The sequence below is a fragment of the Ovis canadensis genome, chromosome 2, assembly GCF_042477335.2.
Source record: "Ovis canadensis isolate MfBH-ARS-UI-01 breed Bighorn chromosome 2, ARS-UI_OviCan_v2, whole genome shotgun sequence".
NCBI classification, from domain to species: Eukaryota; Metazoa; Chordata; class Mammalia; order Artiodactyla; family Bovidae; genus Ovis; species Ovis canadensis.
The window spans coordinates 57,747,474-57,772,044 of NC_091246.1; the positions used below are offsets into that span (position 1 = coordinate 57,747,474).

Sequence of the window (24,571 nt, forward strand, 5' to 3'; positions counted from 1 at the left end):
CTGGCCTCAGGATAGAAGCGAGGAGTGTGACGCTCACAGAATGCCCAGAGGAGGAAACAAGGTGGGCAGTGTTCAGACACAAAACATCACAGAGGCCTGGAATGGACAGGAACAAACATGTCAGAGGCCCACACATGAAAGGATATACACACACCTTAGGAAACTAAAAAAGGAAAAGCCAATTAGATCCAAGGCAAGCAGAAGAGAAGACATACACAGAAGCGGGACTTAGAAAACCGTGACACAGGTCATTCACGACACATGTCAAGGATTTCAACCAAGAAATGCCAAAAGCATTAGGGAAATAAATAGCAGTGAGATTATGACGCCCATCCTCCCAGCTTAAAGCAGAAAAGGAGTTGCCAGTATCTCCCTATGGCTTTCCTCTACAGGGTACGACTTCCTGAGCCAATTAATTCCAGTCCAGTCTTGCTCAGCACCACTACCATTACACATTCTGTTCCTACCGGGCCTGCTCACACAAACAACATAACTCACGTGGGAAAACGACCTACTGGCAAATGAGCTAGCTCCACCAACACCCTAAGATCTCCTCCCACATCTGAACCTAACCCCACAGATCCCACAAAACATGCCACGGGAATAAGCTGTACTGGTAATTGTGTGTAGGAGTCTGTGCCTGAGGAAGTCTAAAATCTAACACCACCCCAAGAAAAATTCAGACTTCTCCTTCTGCCTTGGGGAACAACACCTTAGCCTGTCCATAGCACAATCGGTTACACATTCTTCCCACTGGCCATCTCCATAAAGCAGAGCTGCTTAAAGAGACACATGCTGGTCTGGATCAGGCAAGGGGCAGTCAGACTTCCTAAAGAAATGCAAATGAGCCCCTTTAGTGCTTTCACCACTCCATGTAATCTGGTCAACAAGCAAATCCTGAGTAGAAATAGGTAAATGGGGATACAGTGGGTGGTGGTTTTGTGGTCACAGCTAAAGGATGAGAAAGACAATACATCCTTTCTTGTTTGTGATCCACAAAAGCATTTGAATTTAGGATGTTAATTTAAGTCCACAGTTTGTGAATACAAGAGCCTCTAAAGGATATATTCCCACTGAAAGGTCGTCATGGCTATTGAGATCTAACCCAATAATGACCAAATAAGAAGTCAGACAGGGATCCACATACCTCTAACACACATGCATGTTCAAACACCGGCTGCATGCTAACCTCAGCGCATGCCCACTGGCAGACAAGCAGGTGAACTGCCCTCCTGAAAAGCAACGTGACACAACCAAATGGTAGGAGTAAAGTGCCTTGGTGCCTTCCAGCCCACGGCAAGCACTGTGGCTGCAAGGCATACAGATACTCCATTTATTAGCTTCTTCCTTCTTACAGCTGATCTGATCTGAGCAAATGAAGAACTCAGTAGTCCAGAAGCAAAAATTCCCTCTCCAGCAGGGGCACCCAAACTTTGTAACTACTAAAAGCAAGCAAGCAGAGGGGGAAGGGAAAAAAAAAAGCCACCAGGAAGCACAATGCAATCAAAATGCACCTTCTCATCCCACCCTGTGCACACCTGTGGGCAGCGTGCACATGTCCACCAGTAGGAGCAGAAGCAAGCAAGGTGAGCTGCTCGCTGGGCTGTGGCGAGGTGTGAGGCCGTGGTACTGAGAAATGAGTCCACTGAGTCCATCCTTTGTGTCTTTTCCCAAATGCACCCACTATATAAAGATTTCATCAGGTAATAGGAAGTAACTTTTGAAAAGCTGCTGGCCAAAAGTTACATTAGCTTGTTTACTATGAAAAGCCTTTATGTTTGATATAGCTTCTGCCAACTCTTAATGCTCAGTGACAAAAATGTAGAACCAGCTATTGTCCCCTAGGCAATTTTTCAATCTGCCCTGTTAGATGCCGTTATGACAAAATCATAATTCTGAGCAACACTACATAGTCTAACAACAGCAAAGTATTTTAACAACTGAATTTCGCTTAGCAAATCAGAAAATACTCCATTATATAAAAACAACTATATTCCAATGGATGTTAGTAAGGTGTGGAAGTTGGAGTGCAGACATTGTATCTCAGAAATATGCAATGCAAACACCAAGAGACAGACAAGGCCAAAGAGTCAAGTTTTATCCGCAAAACCACTAAAATGGTACCTTCTAGCCCAATGCTTGAAACCACCTGCCTTACCTCTTGGGACAGGAAAGGAATGACTTGGGCACAGATAGCGTTCAGCCTCTTGACAATCTCTGCCTGCAAAAGAGAAAAAAAGAAAAGAAAAAAAAAAAGGAAAGGAAAGCAATAAAGAGAACAGTCAGCTGGTTACAAATTCCCAAAATATTAGCAGGATGATTTTAAAACACACTTTATATTCTGGCAGGAGTATTTCCAAAGGAAGAGGCAAGCTATCATCAGCATGCCCATTAGAAGGAGGCAGTGACAACAGTGCCACATTAATACCACAATTTATTAACCAGCATTCATCTAAAAAAGTCAATCTTCACGCAGCAGAACAACATAAAAAGGAATTTCATTTTCATGACTGGAAATCTGTTTTCAAAAGCGTTTAACAGGACCCTTATTCATTCTATGTGGTTCTTTATAAAACCTTGTCTTTGAGTTTAGATGGTAAAGACACATCCTTCCCTACACCCCAACTTTTCTTAGTAACTCACTGCTGCTGCTGCGGCTGCTAAGTTGCTTCTGTCATGTCTGACTCCATGCAGCCCCATAGACAGCAGCCCATCAGGCTCTGCTGTCCCTGGGATTCTCCAGGCAAGAACACTGGAGTGGGTTGCCATTTCCTTCTCCAGTGCATGAAAGTGAAAAGTGAAAGTGAAGTGTCCAACTTTTCATGACCCCATGGACTGCAGCCTACCAGGCTCCTCGGTCCATGGGATTTTGCAGGCAAGAGTACTGGAGTGGGGTGCCAGTGCCTTCTCCAGTAACTCACTGGACTTCTACATTTGTGGCCTTTGCTTTAAACATCGGCACTGGGATTTCATGATCAAGTCTCCAACCTTCCAAATGAACAGCACCCAACCCACCCACGTGACCTAATTCAGATCCTTAGTTATATACTGCTGGGAAATACCATGTTTTTCTCAACCACTAAAACTTCCAAATGTGCCCATCAGGGTTTTCAGTGTGCAAAAAACCAATTGTTTATATATGGAGACTAACCTCAGGAATATTAACTAACACGGTACTACAGAGCTGTAAAAGTCCCAATAATGTCAGATAATAGTTTATTCTCTATTAATTTTGTAAGTGTTCAAATTTTAGACAAATAGCATGTTACAGTAAGTTAAAAATAAAAAAGAAATACCAATACATTTTCTACAAAAAGCTACCCAGAGCTTCACTGATCTTCACCTAAATTTATATTAGCAGACGGCTCCATATATAGTTTGGGCTTCCCTGGTGGCTCAGAGGTTAAAGCGTCTGCCTCTAATGCAGGAGACTCGGGTTTGATCCCTGGGTCAGGAAGATCCCCTGGAGAAGGAAATGGTAACCCACTCCAGTATTCTTGCCTGAAGAATCCCATGGATGGAGAAGCCTGGTAGGCTACAGTCCATGGGGTCACAAAGAGCCATGTAGACACAGCGTTTTTATACACATACATACAAAAATTTTTTTCCAGTTTTATTGAGATATAATTGACATACAACACTCTATAAGATTAAGATGTACAGCATAATGATTTGACTTACATAAACTGTGAAAAGATGACTGCAGTTAAGTTCAGTTAACATCTATCAAAATAGCTTATTTTTAATGACGGAGTAGGGAAAAGGAGAGGCAAGAACTGATGGGAGACAGAAAACAAAAAGCAATTTCTATCCCTGAGACATTCTTAACATAAATTCCATCCACAGTCAGTTCCTCATTGTACAAGAGGACAAAAATTCTCCTTTTCTTGCTAAGTCATAACCAGAATGACAGCGACACTCTACTTGTGCAATCTAGGTTTCCTTCTTTCCTCAGCAACCCTTTTGACTTTGTGGCTATGCGATCTTTCAAATACTTGCACCTCAAAAATTTTGCCAGCCAACAGAAAACACAAATTCACCATGAAGTTTCAGACCTCAGCTTTCCATTCCAGCCTGCATTCCTAATAGGATGGACAAAAACCCAGCACCAATAAGCAGCAGTGAATAAGGACCCAACTGTGCTGACCTGATTTAATTTACTGCCCTGGCCCTGTGGAGCATTTAGCTATCCTTTAAGAATGCTTAAACCACCATGAAAAGCTGCAATGGGAATCACCAAACCACCCTCCACCTGGATGAACATACCACAGTGGTTATAGGGTGAAATTCCAGCGCAAGCTGAGAAAATAGAGTAGCATTCACCAGACTGAAAGCACTAGTCTCAGAGGCATTTGGTTGTTAAGCTTTTTGTAGGGAGAGGTGGAGGGGGAGAGAATAAAAGATAATGAGACACTTTGGGGCAGACCAAACTGATGATTCTAATGCTCAGAACCATCTGCCAAGCATATTTTCCTCATTATGTTGTTTACATAAATAAAATAGTCCCTTGCTAGGAGGGTTGAAAAATGTGTGGGCACATAAGAAAACTGAGTTCTTTAGTTTGCCTACATAATCTAGGCAATAAAAACTACTCTAAGGAAACTCACTCATCTGGCAAAATAAAAACCAAGTATTTATTTTTCTCCTTTAATTTGGGGCCAAGGCTATGTTAAGTCTGAGCAACTATGAAAACGCAAATCTACACTTCCTCAAAAATGAATGTAGAAAAGTCAGAAAGTCCTTTTATTGATTCATGTACGTTAACACACATACACAACAGAACGGGGGATGGCAGGGGCAGAAACCTCCCAAACTTTTGTCTTTAAAGGTCTGCTTTTGTCTAAAAGACTTCTTAATTTCTCTAAGTTGTCACGCCAATGGATCGTCCTGGTCTGGCTAATTGGCATCAGGGGGGTTGGATGCGTGTGTGTGATTTCATAAAATTAAGCAGGTCATTCCTCACTTTGAAAGCTAAAGTTGCCTCGGAAACGCTGCTGCTTCCACGGTCATCTCATTTTGCCTCTTTTGTCCCACAGGACCCAGCTTTAGGGAGGCATCATTTATTTACAGGCCTTTCCACTGGGCTTCACCGATCAGCCAATAATACTGTGGACACACACTTCTAATGGCCTATGTTTTGAAACTGAGTCTAATTTAATGGCGTGGGGCCCAAACTCCTTTTCCAGCACAGCCATTAAAGGATGTAGGTTATTGCTGTTGTCACCATTGATATTTGTCATTGTAATGTAATTAGGGCCCTAAAATGATGCATTACAGCCCTTGGCACAGCTTCTATTAAAATCTTTTCTTCTGCTCACTGAACTGCGACCTGCTTTCTGATGAATAACAGACAGACAGCTTTAGGGTAAGGAGCAGATTCATCAAAGAAGTATTTTTCAGCTTTGCAGAAAGAAAGGGAGTGTGGGGGCGGGGAGACAACCAAGGAGGAAAAGCACCAGGGGAGGAAAAGCCACAATACACATTTGAATTTCATCTGACCACTTGAAATTCTGATTGCATCTGACGAATCTTGCTTAGACAATATATTCCCAGTCTTCGAATCTCATGGTTAATCAGGGCTCTAATCTGCTATCCATCAGCCTATGCCAGCGCTGTAGCTTCCAATCAAATTTACAGGTGAAGCGGCTCATGCATCCCTGAGCAAGTCCATTCACAGATAGCCCATTTAAATGGGCAGAGATTCTGAAATACTGCTGTGGGGCTTTCTGGATGTTATCATGGTATTCAGTGCTTTATGGAACTGCTAACTATTGCTTCAGATGCCCGTGATATTCCAAAACAGCATTAACGGCCCCCATAAAAGAACAATTGCTCATGCCAAAATATAACAAAATTATTGTTTTTGCAGCCATAGTTTGTCAAATACATTAACAATTTTGACACTATTACAACTACCTCAATCCATCAAGATATTCATTTTTTTTTAAATTCCACACGTATTTTCCTACCCCCAATTGACTAGCATTCTATCTCCTCTTCCTATAATTTCCCACACTTATGCCACCCTCCAATAAGAACCAATAAAAACAATGACCATCCCACTAAAAAAAACCAAAAATCTGTTTGCACAAAATATTTTAGGAAAAGGCAACTTAACAAAAAGGGCATTCTATGAAAGTCCCTTGGTTACGCACTTGACACCTGGCACATGAATGCTGACAGGCTAACTAACCCCCCAAAGTGGTGATGGCCAGCAGACTGGCAGCATGACCAGTTAGTAATGAAACAGAAAAACACTGAGAAAAACCATTTATACCCTTTTTCTTCACACTCCAACTCAAGAATCACTGCAAAATTTATTAACTACCTTGCATCATGGGAAAGCAATGTCATGCACTGGGAAGAATGTCACAATTCAATCCCTTAAAATGTATCAAATACTAAGACACATTATATCACATAAATTCTTTATTACTTGTAACAAATTACACTAGTTAAGACAAAAAACTAGTTAAGCCTACACTTGAACTGAATTACATCCCCTCAAATCATCCTAATAAAATATTTAATTTTTATTCTTATTTTGATTATTTCTGCCTATATGATTTCCTTTAAAAAATAAATTTTACTTTAATGACATAATAAACTTGAGAGAAAGTACAGATTAGTTTATCAAAGACAAGCATCAAAAGTAACAGTTTAAAAAATGTTTGTGTTTTTGTTCTCTCATCAAAATAGGAACAACACTACTATATAGTATTGTTGAAGTAAAACAGAATAACAAAACAATGCTATTTCAGTAGCCAGTGGGGTGAGAGGTAGGTGCAAAAAAACAATTATAGTTTCAGGAAAACATTCTCAAAGACTAACATTTCATAATTAATTTTTTATACAGCAGTTTCTCTGCCAAAAAAATTTAAGATGAATCTATTTATTGTATTATCAAGAACATATACCATATACATAAACACTAAAGAACTGAAAAAAAAAAATCCCCACTTATTCTGTCTGAAATGCTTTTCAGAATAAGTACAAATAAATCCAACTCTCTCCTTTAAGTCCCTTTTACTACTATAGAACCAAGACTATTTCTTTTAATTTCAATCAGAAGACAAATTACCTTGATTTGTTATTGATTTGTTCTAAATTATTTGAGAAACAGTACTATTTCTGGAACGGATCCTGCCTGTCCACAGATTAAAAAGTCAGAAGACTAAAGAGAAATTCTTCCCAACTTAATAAACATAGGAAAAAAGCATGTGAGTTGTAGTATTCCTCTAAACTGACAACAAGTGTTTATCTCGTCATAAAAATTCAACTTTACAAAAGACGTAAGAACATGTTAATAAATAAAATTAACTGTATTTTTTAAAAGCCAGACTGGAATAAGGCTTAGAGATTTAGATCAAAAGTATTGTCAGCATTACTAGCAAGCTGATAAACCAGATACATACAGGTGATTATTCTGCACAAAATATTTTATACTGCTCAATAAAGCAATATAATGAAGTAGTAACATTGCAAGAATCTATTTAACAGGACATCTATGAGTTCCCTAAAGGACTGATTCAAACTAAGAAGACTTCTTTTTTTCCTGAAAAGTATTAAGACAATTCTAAAAGCTCTCATCATTCTACCTCCTCTAACAAGAAAGAGGCACTATATAGAAATACTCAATTATATTACCTTGAATGATATGAAAGTGCCAATAATCAAATATTTTTTCTTCACTCCCCTTCCCTAGGGAGTAGCAATGAGTCTATTAATTGTAGTAATTCAAGCAAGGTCAATTTGCTTTGTGTTTTGAACCCATGTTTAGTCCACTTACTGCGTGCCAAGTGTCCTTTAAAAGTACCCAGCGAGCAGTTACCTGCATACACCGAGGTTCCCCATTCCTTTGTTCTAACAAGATAAATGAGTGCAGTGCTAGTGCAGGAACACACGGGATGATGCCTTTCCCAGAGAGTGCCACAGAGTGCCTACATTTCATGAAACGCTTCCCATCTGTCCCCAAAGGTGAAGCTGTATTTCACTGATGCAACTCTGCAATAGTTTAAAAAAAGTGCCCCGTGAGCTTTCTAGGTCTTTAAGGGAATTACCAGACATTTGCTTGCCCTACCAACATATTCTGGGCTCTGGTTATAGTATTTAAATACTGTTCCTAATGGGATGAGTGATAGTTTATCATCGTTGAGAATGACAATCATTTTGCCTGTGAAAGTGAAGTGAAGTTGCTCAGTCATGTCCGACTCTTTGGCGAACCCATGGACTGTAGCCTACCAGGCTCCTCCGTCCATGGGATTTTCCAGGCAATAGTACAGGAGTGGACTGCCATTTCCTTCTCCAGGGGATCTTCCCAACCCAGGGACTGAACCCAGACCTCCCACTTTGTAGACAGACGCTTTACCATCTGAGCCACCAGGGAAGTCCCGATTTTTGCCAGACAGACATCCAATTACTCCCATAAGGTCAAATCATTTCAGTTCTCAGGTCTGAAAAATACTGGAACGAATGGTAAGGTTATACTCAGTTCTACCAGAGGGGTGGGGCAAGGACCAGCCTTCACAGAACCAGATGGAACTTTCAGAGACCTGATGACTGAGTCCAGAGACACTCAAGTTCTGCTCGTGCTCGTTTCCTCTGCACTTGTGGGCCAGCATATCACACACCAAGACCTGCCAGCTATTTTCTGGTATCTCCTGAGTCTCACTTACTCTCTGTCTTCTTTTTTCTTCCCCACTCTTTCCCAATGACATAAATGTACAGGTGCCTAGAATGTGGACCTACGATTAAGCATTTTCATTGCTGGTAATAGTGAAAGGGACAAACATTCCTTGTGCCCATAGTAGGAGAGGATCAGTCAGTTCAGTTCAGTTGCTCAATCATGTCCAACTCATTGAGACCCTAAGTTCTAAAGTATGCCAGGCATCCCTGTCCTTCACCATCTCCCAGAGCTTGCTCAAACTCATGTACATCAAGTCAGTGAAGCCATCCAACCATCTCAATGCTCTGTCATTCCCTTCCCCTCCCACCTTCAATCTTTCCTAGCATCAAGGTGTCTTTTCCAATGAGTCAGTTCTTCACAATAGGTGGCCAAAGTATGGGAGCTTCAGCTTCAGCATCGGTCCTGCCAATTAATGTTCAAGACTCATTTCCCTTAGGATTAACTGGTTTGATCTCCTTGCAGTCCAAGGGATTCTCAAGAGTCTTCTCCAACACCACAGTTCAAAAGCATCAATTATTCGGCGCTCAGCTTTCTTTATGGTCCAACTCTCACATCTATACATGACTGCTGGAAAAACCATAGCGTTGATTAGATGGACCTCTGTTGGCAAAGTAATGTCTCCACTTTTTAATATGCTGTCTAGGTTGGTCATAGTTTTTCTTCCACGGAGCAAGTGTCTTTTAATTTCATGGCTGCAGTCACTGTTTACAGTGATTTTGGAGCCCAAGAAAACAAGGTCTCTCACTGTTTCCATTCTTTCCCCATCTATTTGTCATGAAGTGATGGGACTGGATGCCATCTTAGTTTTTTGAATGTTGAGTTTTAAGTCAGCTTTTTCACTCTCCTCTTTCACTTTCCTCAAGAGTTTCTTTAGTTCCTCTTTGCTTTCTGCCATAAGGGTGGTGTTATCTGCATATCTGAGGTTATCGATACTTCTCCCAGCAATCTTGATTCCAGCTTGTGCTCATCCAGCCCAGCATTCTGCATGATGTACTCTGCATACAAGTTAAATAAGCAGGGCGACAATACACGGCCTTGACAAACTCCTTTTCCAATTTGGAACCAGTCTATTGTTCCATGTTCAGTTCTAACTGTTGCTTCTTGACCTGCACACAGATTTCTCAAGAGGCAGGTCAGGTGGTCTAGTATTCTCACTCCTTAAGAATTTTCCACAGTTTGCTGTGATCCACACGGTCAAAGGCAAGATCATTCACCTTTATTTTCCCCAGCACGATCTATATGATTCACATTCATGTGAGAAATGTCTGAAGATAGGAATTTGAATATTGGAATAAAACTAGCAAGAAAATCAAGAACAATAATGGGTCTTCCCAAGTTCTCATCAAGTATACCTATTCCCAGGAAAGCCACAAGGCACCTTTCATACAGAGAGCCAAGCTCTACTTTTCAGTCTGCCCTCTTAGACTGGGCTGCAGGCTTCCTCTATTCTCAGTTATCAGGTCTCTGAGCAGCTCCAGCTGACTGTTTCTCTACAGCCATATTCCTCAGCATTTCCCTCTCCCATGTCCTTTCAGTTCTACAGTGACCCCCATTGGTTTCCTCTTCCTCCTCCCAATTATATAAAATTCCAATTCTTCAAAGCCATCACTGCCAAGATAACCCTTCTATCCCCTTCAACTGAATAAAATGGTCCTCTATTGAATAAAATGGTTCTTTTCAAAACTGGAGTTGTGCTCTTCCACAGCCTGCACTCCTGCTGCCCCGTCAAACGTGTGCACTGCCATCCGGCACGTGCCTCCATCCACAGGGCTGCCAGAGTTCTGACCCTGGCATTAAAAACGGGGCTGAATCAAGCCCGGCAAGGATAAGTGAGCGGCCCTCTGCCTGGAGCCACCTTTCTCAGATCTCATGGCTCATTCCCTACTCATCATTTCAGTCTCGGTCCACACAACACCTCCTCAAACATCTTCACTCACCATCCTCGGAGACTTCTTCTCCCTGTTATTCTCCAGCTCATTTACAGTCTTCTTCACAACGTTTATAATCACCTGAAATTATCTCAGCTATGTTTTCGTTTACACGTACTACAGGAGTGCTTCTCAAACTTTAGTGTGCATAATAATCACCTGGGAATCTGCTTAAAATCCAAGCTAGAGTGGGGCCTAAGAGTCTACACTTCTAACTAACTGCCGAGTGACACTGGCCCTGGAGGCCTGCAGACCACACTCCGAGTAGCAAGGTTCCCGAGAATGGAGGAGCAATGAGGGCAGAGATAGATCAGTCTATACCCCAACCCTGATTTGTAGAGAACACTCAGAAATACTTGCTGAATGACAGGTCCGGTGGTTGGAATCTCCTGGAATCTTTTGCAAGCATGCTAACATTGTCTGGGAATAGTTAGAACACTTCAACCATAAAGGGATACCCACCTAGAGGAGAACTGCTTATACTGATTTGGTATGCTTACCTACCCAACACACAACTTTTCTGCCATTTAGGATGGCACACTACTCAGAAAGAATAATAAGTAATCACAGCAAGCCACAAAAGGAAATGCAAATCCACTCTGGACAATTCCTGCTTGATAAGTAAATGATTAAAGCTTTCATTCTGAAACCCTGGCAGAATGTGTGTTTTAAAAGATCATCTGAGAAATACAAAGGAGATGGCACTCAACCTCCTTTCTGAGATTATTCATACCAGATTGTGATCACCTGACCCACTGGAGACAGGGTATTTGTTAGATGGCATGCTAGGAGGGCACCTTGTATGGTGAGTCATGATAAATCTCCCCAGTGGTATCTCCAGAGTGAATTAGTAATGATGCTATCAGCTCAAGAGAAGGCCCTAGCAGGGCACCAGCACCCCTCACAGGTCTCATAGGAAAAGCAACTCCTGACAGTTCCAGGTGTAGTGGGTCACAGGGGTCATACACTCGAGCTCAAGAGTCGACTACCGCAGGCCCATCTACCCTGCTCAGACGTCAGACACTCAGTGCCAGGCTTGGGGAGAGTGGACACAGAAGGAAGACCCCTTAGAGATGATGCCATCGGAATCCCTTCCAAACAAGGTCCAGGAACTGCTGCAGCACCACACTTATGGGATCTCGTGTATGGATTTAGATACACAAACCCAATCCCCAACCCCAGACAAACCTGTGTGAATATGCTCACTGGAACAGGGTTGTAACACTTAGAAAGTTTTAACTGCAGATTTACTAATCCCCTGCCTGTTCCTGCAGAGTTTTTCCATCACTGGTGCAGCGTACAACACACACAAGTCCACCAGAACTCACTGCTTCCTCACCCAAACTGTCAGTGACTCACACAGGTGCGATTCCTATGAACTGGGAGAAGCTGCCGGTGACAAGCTGCTTAGGAAACTAATTTAAAAAGAAGTCCCATACCACAGACTCAGAAATCAGAAAAAGAACAGTATTTTTTCCTATCATCAGGCTCACATTTACCTCTACGTGTTTTCTTCTTTAATATTTTAGCAGGCAGCTGAGAAAATTAAACGCGTAGAACATGACTTATCATCTACTTGTGTTCCTATATTCCTAGTTACTTTTAAAATGTATATTTAGCTGCTTTTTATTGTGCAGGGAGTTTAAAAATTTTAAACATGTGAACCTTAGGAACAGCCAAAACCACGAATATAACACTGCCTTTCTGTCCAATCAACAAATATTTATCAGGCACCTACAATCTGTCAGGCTTACGTGAAGTGCTGACACAGGGAGGGAGATACAGGAGTGAACAAGACAAGTGAGTCTCTGCTGTCATAGCGTTCACACTCAGGGGGTGGCGGGAGCAGGAGACAGAAGCAAACACAAGTGTATGGAGAGGAATTTCAGATGCTGAACCGTGCTAGGAAAAAGATAAAAGGGTGTGTGCTGGGGTTGGGGGGAGCTTGAAGAGAAAAGCCTGGGGAAAGGGGTGTATCTGGTTTACTTGAGAGGGCAAGGAAAGACAAACAAAGAAGCAACTTAAACGTGAAATGTGGCTGGAAGCAGCACTGCACAAAGTAGGTTCTATGCCAAGCGATGCAGATGTTCTTAACAGGTATTATATACATAAAGAACTCCTTGGTCAGATGGCCACACAGAGCTTAAATAAAGTTAAACAGGTTTCTTTCCTGCTGACATCCCAGAGCCTCTCAATGGACAATGTGATAAATCTTTGAAAAGGTGTATATAAAAATGCAGAACTAATCAAGCTTCTTTGACTGTGGAATCCTTTCTTCTCAGAGCTCTTAGAGGAGATTATATTTCACGGGAAGCACTAAGCTGGTCAATGGTTTCCAGCCCTAGATTTACACTAATATTAGTAGTGGATCTTTCCCAAACACCAACGCCCAGGCCTCACCCCAGACCGATGAACTCACACTCACAGAGGGGCGAACCCACACGTCAGCATTTATTTTAAAGCTCCCCAGGTGACTCTAATGCACAGAAAGGATTGAAAACCATTAAGCTGGAGCATGGGATGCATGCAATAAAAAAACAGAGTGGAAAATAAGGACAGAAAGGGTTCACTGGGGTCAGGCTGTGGAAGGTCTTGAATGCCACACTAAAGAGCTTGAACTTTATTTGGGAGGCAGCAAGGACCTATCAAGGACGATTCCTAGTAAAGCTGTGATAAATACCAGACAGGAGGTCAAGACCCTCCAGGGCATTTCTGCTCTCCACCCTGCTTCTTGTCACTGATTGTGTTGGAGTGGCTGTGGAAGGACAGAAGAGATTTATAACCACAAAACATACCACAAGAGGAAAGATGGAGGATGAAAGACAATTTCAGAACAGGAACAATAGGAATTCCCACTGCACCACAAACGCAGGAAATTCAACAAGGCACTTTCAGATACCGGCTCTTTCATTCACTCCTACTCTAACCTGGGAGTGACAGTGGAATCAGAGGTGAATGCCAAATTGATCTGGACCCTTTGAAGTTTTTGCTTCCCTGGTGGCTCAGATGGCAAAGAGTCCACCTGCAGTGCAAGAGACCCAGGTTCAATCCCTGGGTCGAGAACATCCCCTGGAGAAGGAAATGGCAGTCCACTCCAGTATCCTTGCCTGGAAAATTCCATGGACAGAGGAGTCTGGCAGGCTACAGTCCAAGGGGTTGCAAAGAGTCAGACACAACTGAGCGACTTCACTTTCACTTGAAGTTTTTATATACTAGTACAGATGAAGACTAAATGGAAATAAACACAGTAACAGACAGCATGTGGTACCCAGGAGGTACACAGAGAAGCCCAACAACGTATGGGGAAGGGTGGAAGAAGCCCCTTCCTGCTGAAGTCATTACAGTGACTTTCCAGGGAGAGAGCAACACCATGTGAGTCACATTAATTCCCTACTTTTTCAATACTTGTCTGTATACTGCCAGGCACTGTGTTACCCTCTGAGAAAAGAGGAGGAGAACAAGTCAAGATTTATAAAGCCCATAATCTAACAAATGAGACAAACACAAGGGAAAACAAAACCCTGGGTATTTTTAAATGCTTTCACAGGAGACACTTTTTTCCTGAGTAAGGTTGAAGTGAGTCTGCTAGACAAAGGAGAGAGGGCAGGGAAAAGGGCAAGAACATTCCACTAAAGGATCAGCCTGTTGCAACAGCCTGATTCAGATTCTACAAACAGGACTTGGGAAAGGGGACAAGATAAGGCCGAACAGGCAGGTCCAGGAGAACCCAAGGTACTGGGATAATCTCCAAAAGGGTTAGAACAGTTAGGAGACAACAGGATTACCCATGGTGAGTCATCTTAAATATGGTGGTAAAGGTACTACTACTCACGATCATGATCAGTATCATCCTCCGCATCCTAACATGCACAGATGCTTTCCTCTCAGCCAGGTACTTCACTTCAGTGGAGAAAAATTTTTAAAGGATGACCTCTGACCCCATTTTACAGATAAAGCCACAGAAGAGTAAACTGGTTAAGCCATGCACCATGATCAGATAGCTGGAGAGAAGGAGACAAGCGTGGGAGTACGGGAGAACAGCAAAAGACCAGAGGACTGACAAAGTGTGGCTACTGAAAGGGAAAGGCAATCATTACCTGCCTCTGGGTTTCTGGCTTGAGAAATGGGGTGGATGGTGCTGGCATTTCCTGAGATAAAGATCACAGGACCACAAGCAGGCTTGTGGGGGAGGATGTCATCTGGGGACATGTTGAGTCTAAGTACTTGTGACACATTCAAGGGAAAGGAGGACTAGGTTACATGCAATGGTCTCAGAGGAAAGATCCAGGCTGTAGGGAAAAAAATGAAGATTCATCTACTCAGAGTGGACAAGATCACCTAGGTAAAAAAGCTGTATAAGTTAAAGAGGTTAGAGCCATGTTGGAAATACTGGCTGGACTGCCTGGAGTGGAGAAGGGCCCTTAAAGAATGACACAATATAGATACAGAAGTATACCCCGAGCTTCCGTAAGCCCAGATAAGGGAGCAGAGAAGGCAAAGGCCGCAGACAAGGTGATGAGCTGCGAGGCACAGCTGTCCTGGCATGACAACAAGGGTCTGACAGGGAATAATGGGGAGGGCAAGGAAAGGAGGCAGGCCACACAGGGAGAATCAGCAGCACACTGTGACGTCACTAGATTTGGACAATAGGAGGAAGTAAGGAATCCATGATTTCAACGTGTAAAGCCTGCATATGGTGCCACCGTTCATTAAGATAGGGAAGTCACAAGGCTGATTTCAAGGTTTACCTGGGGTGGGGGGGCAGTTATGGAAAGGTACAGGAAGAATCCAGACTCAAGTGGCAGAACATTCCACAAAGCATACCAGATACTGTGAATGACAAACTGTGGAGCCCCAAATCCCAAGGAGACTCTAATTACCATTGACTTTAAGCAAACCCTAAGTGATCTGGGACTCTGTTTCTACAACCATGAAATGGGAAGAATAATGCTGCCCCACATCTCATTGGCAGAAATATTTATGAATAGACATTAATATAATCCCTTAAGGTATGTAGTACTATTTGTTTTAAGACAGACTGAGATTAGATAGTGCTACAAATTGGGTAGCTGTATTGTTAGGTATCGATTGAAGCTTAGGGCTCTTCCTGTCTCTCAATTAAGAAGACATCACTACTAATTTATACTACATGGGAGAAGGGCTCCAGATCTAGAAGGGGGTGAGAGGACAGACTCCCAGGCACAGTAATAATAAAGAACAGTCCCTCCAATTGATGGCAAAGAGGAATGAGGTCAAAGGCCCAGCCCCAGAAAGTCTGCTGTTTCTCCACTTTCCTGCACTGTGACCCAGAAAAGACATTCTTGGTATTTATGTTTTGCTACTGGCAAAGGATCTCTCTTCCTCTTTTCTTGGTAAACAGATACTTGCCCTGGATGCAGTAAATTTTATATATCATAGTAAACAGTAAAGAATAGGCTGGGGGAAGAGGAGAAGAGATGGAGGGGGAAGTCAGGCTCAATTTCAAAGCTTCTTGCAATTTAAGACTACAGACAACAGTTGAGCCTTACAGAAATATATTGTGTTAGGAAGATGATGAAAATGAAAAACAAAATTTCTTTCTAAAGCAAGTCATTAAATTTAAGAATTCAGAAGTACTCAAAAGAATTTAAACAAGTTTTGCATTAACCAAAACACAAGCTGCAGGGTGTCTCAGCTTCCTACTTGTGACTGTGTCAGATGCCTTAACTTAATATTTTACACATGTTGAACTTAATCTTACCTTTCACCTAAGTGGCTTTTAAATTTACTTTATTCTGGGGGTTAAACTTTCCTTCATTTTATGAACCTCAATTTATCTCGGAGAAGGCAATGGCACCCCACTCCAGTACTCTAGCCTGGTGGGCTACAGTCCCTGGGGTCACTAAGAGTCGAACACGACTGAGCGACTTCCCTTTCACTTTTCACTTTCATGCACTGGAGAAGGAAATGGCAACCCACTCCAGTGTTCTTGCCTGGAGAATCCCAGGGATAGGGGAGCCTGGTGGACTGCCGTCTATGGGGTCACACAGAGTCGGACACAACTGAAGCGACTTAGCAGTAGCAGTAGCAATTTATCTATTCCTAATTCATAAAACAACTCTGATAAACCTTCTGATTTAATATTCCAAAGCACTGCTACTGAAAGTAGTCAGTCCCCAAACTGTTACCTATCAGCAAGAAACTAACGGGCTTGTTTCAGAATTAAGTCAGCTAGATGGGGGTTTTTTGTTGTTGCTGTTCCTCGGTTTTGTTTTTTCAACAATGAAGATATTCCTGATGAGGGGGAGCATACACTGATTATAATCTGGTTGGGGCTTGCCAGGGGGCTCAGTGGTCAAGAATCTGTCTGCCAATGCAAGAGATGTGGGGTTCGATCCATAGGTCAGGAAGATCCCCCAGAGGAGGAAACAGTAACCCACTCCAGTATTCTTACCTGAGAAATCCCACAGACACAGGAACCTGGCAGGTTATATATAGTACACAGGGTCTCACAGAGTCTGACACAACTTAGCAATTAAGCACGCATGTGCAAGCTCTTTAAAGCCCACCTTCAGCAAACAGTTGAAGGACTTGCATGAGTCCGTGGACCACAGTGAGCAGCACAGCTCTAGATCAACATTCCTACAATGCAAACTGTAACTTCTTATTGCCTGGGACTTTAAAATAGGTGATAGACAACCTAACCCTTCATGGCCACAAAATTCTCCAATACAGCTCCAATAAGGAGCATTCCCTGATGCCCTGCTTGGTTGTGTAGAGACACAAGTGTCCACAGTTATATTTCCTTCAGGGCGGGTGACAGCCTAGAATTCAGTTCTGCAGACACCCCAGCCACAGGGTCTTCCCATGAGATCATGCTGCCTGCTAGTCTGCTGCTGTGCTACAACAAACAAAAATAAAATACCACAATCATATACTGTATTCTTGATCCTAAATGACAGGGTTAAAGGAGATCATGACACATGTCACAGCTTAAGGACGCCTGCCCATCTTTCACAACAAAATACACTCCAAATGAGAGTTTTGCTCGCTTTAATTTTCATTTTCTGTAAAAAACATGCCAACATGAGAAACTAAATTACAATAAAATATACTATTTCACGATTCTTGTTGCCCATTCACTCAAAATACCACTCAGGAACTAGAGACCAATATAAGCATGGCAGCCATTGAAGGATGAGAAGAAAGGAGACAGAATTTGAAAGCATTAAGTACTTATCAGAGTGGGGTCTCAGTGAGCAGAGAGGGGAGAGATGAAAAGTGCCCCTCATCTCCATAGCCATGAAACAACCCCAGACATCAGCTGAAGCTCAGTCAGGTTACCTAAGCAATGTACCATTAAAATTGCTTCCATCTGTTGAACTGCTCCAGAGATGCTTGTCTAAACTTAAATGAGAAGTTACACAGAGACACCACACTGCCTATCAATCTTGACATCCTAACTGGAGACTCTCATTCAAGGAGCACATGGACTCCCAAGCACTACCAAAACTATACCATGGAAATAAAAATTAACGGACTTGGAAAAAAATTCTGCAGGCTTTGGCTCCTTGCCACTCAAAAAGTAGTTGTTGGACCAACAGAATGGGCATCACAGGAGCATTAGAAAAGGAGAATATAAGGCACCACTTTAGACCCACAGAAACAATCTCATTTTACCATGATCCCCAGTGATTAGTAGGCATATTACAGTGTGGAAGCACTCCTCTAGTTCACCAGCTCTCAAACCTGCCACAAATCAGAAACATCCCTGGAGCATTTAAAAAATACTGATGCCCAGGTCGCAATTTAGGGAGCCTGAGAATCAGCACCTTATAAAACATACTGATCCAGTTCTACTCCCTTGTTTTATGGAAATGGATGAGAAACTGAGACTCAGAAAAGTTAGATGATTTGTCAAGATCACAGGAAGTTACTGACTGAATTAACAGTAGATCCTAAAAAATCTTTAGGACTGTCCTGCCCATTTTCAAAAAAAGTCAAAGAAACCTCACAGTTACCAATAAATCAAGCGAATTTTAAATATCTAGGGTTTCATTTCTCTTTGTTTTCTACCATAAGAAATTATCTGCATATCTGAGGTTATTGATATTTCTCCCAGCAATCTTGATTCCAGCTTGTGCTTCATCAGGCTCAGCATTTTGCATGATGTACTCTTGCATAAGTTAAACAAGCAGGTTAAATAAACAAACAATATACAGCCTTGACGTACTCCTTTCCCAGTTTGGAACCAGTCTGTTGTTCCATGTCCAGTTCTAACTGTTGCTTCTTGACCTGCATACAGATTTCTCAGGAGACAGGTCAGGTGGTCTGGTATTCCTATCTCCTTAAGAATTTTCCAGTTTGTTATGATCCACATAGTCAAAGGCTTTGGCATAGTCAATAAAGCAGAAATAAATGTTTTTCTGGAAGTCTCTTGCTTTTTCAATTACCCAACAGATGTGGCAATTTCATCTCTGGTTCCTCTGCCTTTTCTAAATCCAGCTTAAACAACTGGAAGTTCACCATTCATGTACTGTTGAAGCCTGGATTGGAGAATTTTGAGCATTACTTTGCTAGCGTGTGAGATGAATGCAACTGTGCAGAAGTTTGAACATTCTTTGGCATTGCCTTTCTTTGGGATTGGAATGAAAACTGACCTTTTCCAGTCCTGTGGCCGCTGCTGAGTTTTCCAAATTTGCTGGCATATTGAGTGCAGCACTTACACTAAAAAGCCTCTTGACTAAGTGAAAGAGGAGAGTGAAAAAATTGGCTTAAAACTCAACATTCAGAAAACGAAGATCATGGCATCCAGTCCCATCACTTCATGGCAAATAGATGGAGAAACAGTGGAAACAGTGGAAGCCCCCAAAACTTTGTTTTGGGGGGCTCCAAAATCACTGCAGATGGTGACTGTAGCCATGAAATTAAAAGACGCTTGCTCCTTGGAAGAAAAGCTATGACCAATCTATACAGCATATTAAAAAGTGGAGACATTACTTTACCAACAAAGATCCATCTAATGAAAGCTATGGTTCTTCCAGTAGTCATGTATGGATGTGAGAGTTGGACTATAAAGAAAGCTGAGTGCCGAAGAATTGATGCTTTTGAACTGTGATGCTGGAGAAGACTCTTGAGAATCCTTGGACTGCAAGAAGATCCAACCAGGCCATCCTAAAGGAAATAAGCCCTGAATATTCATTGGAAGGACTCAGGCTGAAGCTGAAACTCCAATACTTTGGCCACCTGATGTGAAGAACTGACTCATTAGAAAAGACTCTGATGCTGGGAAAGATAGAAGGCGGAGGAGAAGGGGATGACAGAGGATGAGATGGTTGCATGGCATCACCGATGTAATGGACATGAATTTGAGTAGGCTCTGGCAGTTGGTGATGGACAGGGAGGCCTGGCGTGCTGCAGTCCATGAGGTCACAAAGAGTCATGAGCGACTGAACTGAAGGTTTCATTTTGGTATATGCTTTTCAATACTTCTGTACTTTTAAATGAAATAAAAGCATGCTTATATTTATGTATAACCCCCTGAACCTCATCCAGTATTTTTCGACAGCAGGGGTGGGTGGTAGGGGGGACATAATTCTCCACCAGTCACAGTGCAATCAGTGGAGACACAGTGAATACTGAGTCTTCGGCTGATTGCCTAGGTCAGAGCGGTAGGACCATGAAAGATTCTTTTTCTTTCTAAAATCTCTGTATTACTTTTTTTTAACAAAAACCAAAAAGTAAAAAGCAGCCCAAAACCACCTATTAAAGATCCAATTTTACTCTGAAAGAAAAGTTCAAAACCAAGGACAATCGCTGTGTTCTGACAAAAGTTTCCAAAAGTACAGAAGTGATACTTGGCATACCTAAGACAAGAAACTTTTGCTGAGGTTGATGATTATGTCATTACATTTAAAACGCCCATAAATTAGCACTAGATACATGGGGGTGTGGTGAGAGGTGTGGGTGGAGTGAAGGAAATTAAAAGCTGCGGTCAGACTTTAAAAAAAATACCCTATAAAGCAACGTATGTTTCTGACAGTTGAAACAGACTGCATGACAGACAGCAAAACCACATTTCCGCATGTTTTTTTTTTTTTTTGGAATGGATCTGTGGCTTTATGCCACCAAGCAATATTTTGGTTTACCAAAATGTACTCTATGGCCTTTTAATTTCATGTTTACTTAACTTTCCTTACTATCACTGCTGTTCTCACTCAACTAGACCAGCGTAAGACAAGTGTCCTAAAAGGGGGAGAAGGCTTTAAAATACAGAATACGCTTCAAATTAGGAAAAAAGGAAAATTAGCCACACACATGTAATTCACATCAACTAAAGTACTCATTGTAATCTGGGCATTTAGCTCATACGTAATGAACAATGGAATAATATTTCTTTGGAAATCGTTTCTCAAGACAATTACAGAGACTTGGCCTGTTTACATAAAATTTCTCAACACAAAAAGGATAAAGAATCATTGACCTATCATTGGCTGAATGATAGAAAAATGTAAGAGCAACAGAAGAAAAGAATGACTGAAGCAAAGAGTTTCCATAGCTGATGAATAATTTAAAGGATTCTGTACCTATTTTTAATGTTAAAAAAAAAAAAACCCAAACTTAAAAAGGATAAAAGACAAAATCAGATAATTTGCAAACTCCCACTATTGTATCTATATAAAGGTAATGGCAGTAATCAAGCAAAATGATGAAGAGACTCTCTCTGATACATTGACACAAAGGTCTAACACCTTCCTTAAAATGATAAGTTCCAAAAACCACAGCCCACAAAGGACTGCCTGGCAAAGTCCATTGTGGTCTGGGTATGGAATGAAGGCACAAACACAAATCTAGCTGAAAATGAATCCTTGAGGTTTTTGGCAGGAGATGAAGGGAAGGTACTAATTCGGAGGCAGAAGTGAACCCACAAACTCCCTGTCCTTCTTCTCTGTTTCTATCCCTCGCTCCTCCCTAGGCACCTCATCCACTGGCATAATCAAGACCGAGTTTCCCCTCCAAGATCTCTTCTCTAAAGGGTATCCTGATTCTGAGAGTTTACAGAGGTCAATGTCTCAGGTCTTTCTCTGTTCATTTCCAAACTCTGCATTCAGGGTCCCTTGGATTCCTCCTTTCCAGGACATGTCATCTCTTCAGCCCAGCCTCTCTCCGTGTCCCTTTCCACTCAAATTATGTCAACCAACATTTATTGAACATTTGCTGTCAGGCCCCATGCAAGTTGCTGAGAATCAAGCAAATTAGCCAATAGACATGGTCCCTGCCCTACTGTCTTCCTTACACTTTCCTTCAACAGCCCATGTAATAGAAGTAGCACTTAAGACTTTCTATAATGCTTCCCAGACCCATGTCCTCAACCATTTCCTGAATCAACCAACCAGGCTGAGAATGGTTGCAGCCGCCACTTGAACATGGACATTAACTTTTCCTGCCTCTGTGCCTTCCACTTGGAATCCTCCTCTCTTTCTTTCTTCCTGTCCAAAAGACCTCTTCCTCTGCAGTCCCACTAAAACGTCCCCACACCCTCTGTAACAGCATTCTATCACTTCCAAGCCAGGAAGACTTCCTCCTCTTCTGCCTATGTCACAAGTGTGTCATCACCACACACTGCCATGTACTGTCCACACTGGTCCCAATGCCATTAGAACAAAAGAATCTCATGGAGGCTCCCCTATCTCCCTAACCCTCAAAGTGGCCTCCACAAAGTATGAGACCAGTTAGCATGTGTTGAATGAACAGTTACAAGCCACTATAGCCTCTGCCTTCCATCTGGGGTGTCCAGCACTAGTGACTTAACTCTGCATCTCTATCAATGAGGGAAGAATAAACGATGTCACGACAATTTAGTTCTTTTTTTCAGGTTTAAGTCTTTAGGTTATAATCTTCTTAATCTTCGTAAGGTCTGAAGTGAAGTGAAGAGAAAGACACTCAGTTGTGTCCAGCTCTTTGCAACCCCATGGACTATGCAGTCCATGGAATTCTCTAGGCCAGAATACTGGAGTGGTTAGCCTTTCCCTTCTCCAGGGGATCTTCCCAACCCAGGGATCGAACCCAGGTCTCCCACACTGCAGGTGGATTCTTTACCAGTTGAGCCACCAGGGAAGCCCAAGAATACTGGAGTGGGTAGCCTATCCCTTCTCCAGCAGATCTTCTGGACCCAGGAATCAAACTGGGGTCTCCTGGATTGCAGGCAGATTGTCTACCAACTGTGCTGTCAGGGAAGCCCTTGTAAGGTCTAGTTCTAAATATTTCAAGTTGAGAACCTAAAAATTTCTATTCAGAAAATTAATCTTTGTATGAGCTTCAAACAAACAAAAATGACAAATGTAAAAAAGAAAACTGTAGCACTGTAAAAAAGAAAAATTGGAAATTATAAATCTGGAAAGTTGGCATGAACACCACCTCAGAACAAATTCGACAAAGACCTCACCAAACTTTTTTCTACATACATCCTAAACTGATGCAAAACATGCCAAGAGTTCTTGCTTAGACAGTAAGGAAATCCTATCAGCTCTGCTTAGATCGGGTTAAAGTAAGCCCTAACCATGGGTTTCCTTCCTAGGTCAGCCATATCAAGCATTTGTAAATGAGCTGCTATTAAAGAAGGCTTCTGGGCAAAAATGTGCTATGTCTGACCCAGGTTCTCCTAAATCTGAAACCTCAAAAATGTAAAAAACAACAACAACAAAAAGTGTTTTTTTTTAAGGCTTACAAGGAAGAGCTGTCATCTCCACATTCCTGGAACCTACATACAGGAAAAATTTTAAGGACACTCTGGAATTCTGCAGGACACACTTTCTCTACTAAAATGTCCAAACCAAAAAAATGTAAAAGCCCAAATAAGCACTCTGGATTCCCCAACTTGGCCAAAAAATATTCAAGCACGTAACTGTGAAATTGCCACTATGTTTTTTTATTGGCCACTTTAGGTGAACTATAATATTTTTTGAGGTTAACCAAAACAGACATACTTAGAAGTAATAAGCCATAGTTCCAAACAGCTCTATGTTCTCCTCCAAATCAAAAGCCTTTAAAATAGTCATCTACATTCATAGCAAGGCACAACAGAATATGCAAGGTAAAAAAATAAGCCCAAATAAAAGAAGTTCAATGAACAGTGCCCAAAACATTTAAAGATATAATAAACTCATATTCTAGATGCATAGGCTACTTAGAAAACTCCAGGTTCCATTCTGTTTACTACAATGTAATCAGGACTAGACAAAGTCAAGTACAACACACTTTGATCTAACCAAGAAGCTAAGGGAAGGAGCAGAAGGACTAATTTGCAGCAAGAACTGCCCTAATTTCTCAGCTGGAGTAGACCAACCCAAGGTTATACTGAATTCTCAGGTGGCCCAGTCTACTCTATCTTGGTAATAACCAAACAGGTACCTCCAGAAAATGGTTGAAACACGGACACTGTTCAGCATGAACAGAGAAAGGCTATCAAAAGACAATACTTTTGAAAAACTGTTACCTAGAAGGAACTACATTCGAAAAACGAAGATCATGGCATCCAGACCTATTCACCTCATGGCAGAGAGACGGGGAAAAAGTGGAAACAGTGTCAGATTTCATTTTCTTGGGCTCCAAAATCAATGCCGATGGTGACTGCAGCCACAAAATTAAAAGACGCTTTCTCCTTGGAAGAAAAGCTAGACAACGGATTAAAAAAAGCAGAGACATCACTTTGTAGACAAAAGTCCATATAGTCAAAGCTATGGTTTTTCCAGTAGTCATTTATGAATGTGAGAGCTGGACTATAAAGAAAGCTGAGCGCCGAAGAACAGATGCTTTTGAACTGTGGTGTTGGAGAAGACTCTTGAGAGTTCCTTGGACTGCAAGGAGATCAGACCAATTAATCCTAAAGGAAATGAGTCCTGAACATTCACTGGCAGGACTGATGCTGAAGCTGAAGCTCCAAGACTTTTGGCCACCTGATGCAAAGAGCTGACTCATT

General features: G+C 41.9%; 1 protein-coding gene across 9 annotated transcripts in view; it reads right to left on the reverse strand.

Moving 5' to 3' along the window:
* Window positions 1-24,571, reverse strand: part of TLE4 (TLE family member 4, transcriptional corepressor) — a 159,950-nt gene that overhangs the window by 116,533 nt on the left and 18,846 nt on the right. For 6 of the 9 annotated variants that reach the window (XM_069576290.1, XM_069576284.1, XM_069576283.1 and 3 more), the window contains exon 5: window positions 2,159-2,221. The exons of the other annotated variants lie outside the window; for them this stretch is intronic. In XM_069576290.1, the coding sequence (XP_069432391.1) occupies window positions 2,159-2,221 (63 nt within the window). The remainder of the gene's footprint in view (window positions 1-2,158; window positions 2,222-24,571) is intronic. 9 annotated transcript variants of the gene reach the window in all.